Raw genomic sequence first — 4,671 nt, forward strand, 5'->3', positions numbered from 1 at the left:
TCAGTGAGGTAGCTTTTTTTTTTTATTCTGTAGCTTGAGGAAGAGAATAAGGCGGCGTTTTTCTCTTTTAGAACGAGGCCCGTTGTTTTACAATCTGGCTAGAGAGAGGTCAGATCTCTATCTCGACCTTACATTTCTCCTTGTTTCTGTTCTGGGGTTTGTTTTCTGAAAACAAAAACATGTTTTTTTGGTAATCTAAACTGTTTGTTTTCTTGGGGCATACATGGTTGTAAATCAACGTTTACGTTCTTTCTTATACTGGGTATAATCAAGGCTCCCATTTTTTTTTATCCTGCGTTATTCATGTTCAGTTATTCGTTCATATATACCAACGGAGAGGGAGAGAGAGTGAGACTGATTAACGTACATATGGAACAAAAGAGGCTCGGCGAGTAGATGAATGGAACGTATTAGATTAAAATTTTTGCGTTTTATCTGGTAAAATCCTGTATTTTGAACACTTGAACGGAATTAGTCTTCTCTATTCATGTTTTTAGCTTGTTGAAGGGTTTTACAGGTTGATCTTCAATCTAATATTTAAGGGCATTTCATATATTCTTTTTCAATTCGAGATTTGTAAGGATCGAGTTGTGTGGATTTTTTTTTTTTTTTTAAATTGTCTTTTCTCTTGTGTCTGCCATAGAATGCGTAGTTATATCGCTGAAACAATGGATTAATAAAAATTGTTTTGGACATCGTCTGATCTTAAGGAAACTTAAAATTTGAACAGGTTGGGTTTGAGTGGTTTTTTCAATTTCTTCGTTTATTTTCTTTTAATCCAATCTATTGGAAAGCATATTTTACCCACTGCAATTTATGTGTATGCTGTACATTACCCAATGAGACGAAAAGAAAAGAATTTGATAGATGTAGCTAGAACAATTTTTATTTTTATTTTATTTTTTTATTTTTTATTTATTAGTAAAATTTATTAGTAAGCCCAAAAGGCGCAACCCAAGTACACTATGGATGCAACTAGAAGAATTTAGCAAAAATAAAAACAGAAAAGACAAAGATGTAACTAGAACAAATTTCAAGACAGCAGTGATTAAATTCTATTGCCTTTTTTTATTCATTGAGTTTTCCTTTGATATTTGAAATTACTGCCCAATTATCATATTTCTTCATGGTTCTGCTATTAGCATCTTGTCTACATATGCACATGCACTCCCCCTTTGTTGGAGCTCTACATATGCAGCTAAGTCACTCATCATCCTTTTTCTTTCCTATATATCAGGCCGGTTTCTCTTATGCTTGTTTTGCTTCTCCTAGTTGGCAAAGATTTTCGTTCACTCTGGCCGCTGCAACAAATTCAAACTCTTCTCGCACCTTGAAGAGGGTGTGGGGTAGTTCCACTGGAGTGATTTTGGTTCGTGTTTTGGCAAAATCAAGATCATCACACATTTGGAGACTCTGCCGTGTTTCAGAGGGTTTGTCGCTTGATTATGGCTAAGGCCATCATTGGCTAAAGTCATCAGATGTTTGGTGGTAGTTTATCACTCTTGTTGAAAAAAAAAATAGTTTTGGTTTGTCAGCACTAGGTATTCATGTAAGATAAAGCAGGCCGTGTGTGGATGTAGCTCCATTAGGTTCAACCTTTTAACCGCAATGGTTAGGTTTTTATGTTTCAATGCTCAAGTTCATTCCCCCAAACCAAAGGTAAGTGGAGGATTCACTTAAGGCTGTTGATTCTACATTTGAGTATAATTAGACTTATCTGTCACGGCTTATTCTGACTCTGCCTCTCTTTCTCAAGCAGAAAACAGTTCAACATTCTGCTGATAAAATGTATAAGACATCGCAAGTCTTTTCTCAAAGTCAAGCCCCAAAGGATTCACCCAACCGTACCAACTTTAACCCATCATTTTTGAAGGTGCAAGCAGATACTGAGATTGACACACATGTTACGAGTGTGTCTTCTGTTGAGAGTGGTTGGAATTCAGTGGACATGGGGAGCGAGTTTGGGTTTAAGTGGAGAGGGCACCTTAAGAAAAGTCAATCACTAGGAAGTGGATTGTTCCAGGAGGGCAGGGTGTCTGCAGGAAATGATACTGAGGATGAGATCTATCAGGGGCTTTCTTGTGAGGGCTCCCATGACTACAAAGCGATGGTGGAACCAGGTCCCAGCAAGTATCAAGGAGTAGGCCTGCCAGATGAGTATACAAAAAATCCTACCTTGGATTCATTCCGATTAAATCCTGGCTTTATCAATAATGAATCAATTTTCTCTATCGAAGACCCGCAGCACTCAGAGAAGGAAGGCCATGAAAATTCTGACGCACCATTATATGGTGACTCTGGTGATCTTACACCTCGTAGTCCACCTCTGATTGTAAAATCATATTCTTTGCCCAACATTGGTGCCTCTGCACCCATTTCTGGAATATGTTCTCCTTACAGACGTGCAGGACTGCAGTCAAGATCTTCCGAAGATCTAAATATTTTAAACATGCGGCAAAGAGAGAGATCAGCTCATGAGTCTGAAAGGCAGGACATGCAAGAACAAGTAAAAGATGATGGCTTTCATGAAGCTAAAAAAAATACTCTTGGAAATTCAGATGATGGATATGATTCTCATAATTATTCTGGTTTAGCAAAAGACTGGATAATGCCTACTACGGATGAGGTAAGCCCGGTGGAAACTCTTATAGGAGAATCCTCAGTTTACCAGCAGGATGATTTGCCTGGCAAGGATTTTAAGATCAAGCGCATTGAGGAGTGGGTTAACGATCTTCGACTTTGCAGTCCGGTGGAAGAAGCAAATGACTCATCCCAATCTGATGACCTGGGAAACAGAGACTCCAATATCCTGAACGGTTTGACTGCTGCAAAGGTGGATGGTAAGGTCAATCCTGGCATGGAAGCTGCGAAAAGATATATTTCTTCTTTGAGTGCGATAGCCACAACAGCTCAGCTGGCAAACCATGGATTAGTCATGATTCCTTTTCTTAGTGCATTTACAAGCCTGAGAGTGCTCAATCTGTCTGGAAATGCGATAGGTTTGCTTCTCTGACATCTGCTTCATCTGCTTAAATACTTATTTCCCTTGTGAGAGAATTGTGCTTTCTGATTTGTGATCTCCCTACTTTTTTCCAGCTAGGATAACTGCAGGTGCTCTTCCTCGAGGACTTCATATGTTGAATCTGTCAAGAAACAATATATCTACCATTGATGGTTTGCGTGAACTTACACGACTTCGCATCCTGAACCTGAGCTACAACCGAATATTCAGAATTGGACATGGTATACCATATTCTAGATTCTATTTTAAAAGATGCTGGCTTCTAATTTTGGTTTATTTTCCATGATAACTATTCCTCGCTAATCAAAGTTCATGGACATTCAATCATTCCAAGTAACTTTTCTGTTTTTTCTTTTCTAAGGCCTAGCTTCTTGCTCTGCTCTCAAGGAGTTGTACTTGGCTGGAAATAAAATCAGCGAGGTAGAGGGTCTTCACCGACTGTTAAAACTGAATGTGCTGGATCTGCGTATCAACAAAATCTCAACGGCTAAATGTCTTGGCCAACTTGCAGCTAACTACAATTCCTTGCAAGCGATCGGCTTGGAAGGAAACCCATGCCAAAAAAATGTTGGAGATGAACAACTGAAGAAGTATGTGCAAGGTCTACTTCCATATTTGACTTACTTCAATCGGTTGCCTCTCAAAGCCAGCACTTTCAAGGATGTTGCTGATCGGTCAGTTCGGTCAGGCATCAGTTCCCATCAGTTGGATCGCGGCATTAGATCAGATCACAAGGCTACTAGAAAGATTAGCCATGGTTTAGCTGCTCACCGTCCATCATCTTCGTCAATTCATGGCCGAAAAAGTCAAGCAGTGGCCTCACCAAAACGGTCCAATGCCAGGCATGGACTTCTGCCTCCAACAGGAGCCAAAGCAACAACCCATGATCGGCACAACTTTGATTTCAGCAGCAAACTTCAGAAATCCGGGCCAGAAATTTCTATTCGTAGGAGTCAAAGTGAGGGTACTCTCAGAGCTCTTTGAGATCATTATAGATTTTGCAGTATGCTTCACATGGTGCTTGATGGTGGGTTTTTATGTCTTTGTTGCTTTTTAGTCGTTATGTTTGGAAGTTCACCGCTTGAAGAACAGACTGTTACTTAAGTTCATTGTTTCAGTAGATTTTCGATAAGTTCAGTTTATCTGAGGTGGTTTGTCTGTTATTACGAACTGTGGCCTAGCTTCTATGGTCATTATAATATCTAAAAGTTTTCACCAATAAAAAGGAAAGCCATGCTTTTATGTTGCCATGAATAATGCACATCGATCAAAAGCTCGTGTGGGCCATAAGAAACCGTGGTGATAAACTGATCATGTTAAGCCATCGTCCTGCATTTGATAGCACTAAAGCCAAGGAAGAGTGTTGTGGAATACCAGCGCTGTTACAGTAGCAAAATGCATCAAGTTATGCTAGTCCTAGTAGGGATGTGAATTGTTTCTGGTTGTTTTTGCTGCTTCGGACAAAAAGCATGAATTGGGTTTACACATCTTTCTCTCGTGATGGGTTTGTGTTTTATAGCAAGCGGTCCTCAACTCGAGCATGTTTTGAATCTTCATTCTCTCATGGCTACCGATGATATTAGACATTAGAGAACTCCAGAAACCAGTCCTTTATACTTGGAGCTTAACTCGAAACATATTAGGGGTCC

The 4,671-nt window shown here is 39.6% G+C and overlaps 1 protein-coding gene across 1 annotated transcript; it reads left to right on the forward strand.

The window, feature by feature from the left end:
• Nucleotides 1–4,276, forward strand: LOC108991975. The gene is made up of 5 exons (XM_018966402.2): nt 1–108; nt 1,238–1,659; nt 1,760–2,999; nt 3,097–3,243; nt 3,384–4,276. The coding sequence occupies exons 2-5, from the start codon at nt 1,609–1,611 to the stop codon at nt 4,004–4,006; spliced, it is 2,061 nt and encodes a 686-aa protein (XP_018821947.2). The 5' UTR covers nt 1–108; nt 1,238–1,608; the 3' UTR covers nt 4,007–4,276.
• The last annotated feature ends 395 nt before the right edge of the window (nt 4,277–4,671 follow it).

The sequence above is a fragment of the Juglans regia genome, chromosome 1 (genome assembly GCF_001411555.2).
Source record: "Juglans regia cultivar Chandler chromosome 1, Walnut 2.0, whole genome shotgun sequence".
NCBI lineage: Eukaryota > Viridiplantae > Streptophyta > Magnoliopsida > Fagales > Juglandaceae > Juglans > Juglans regia.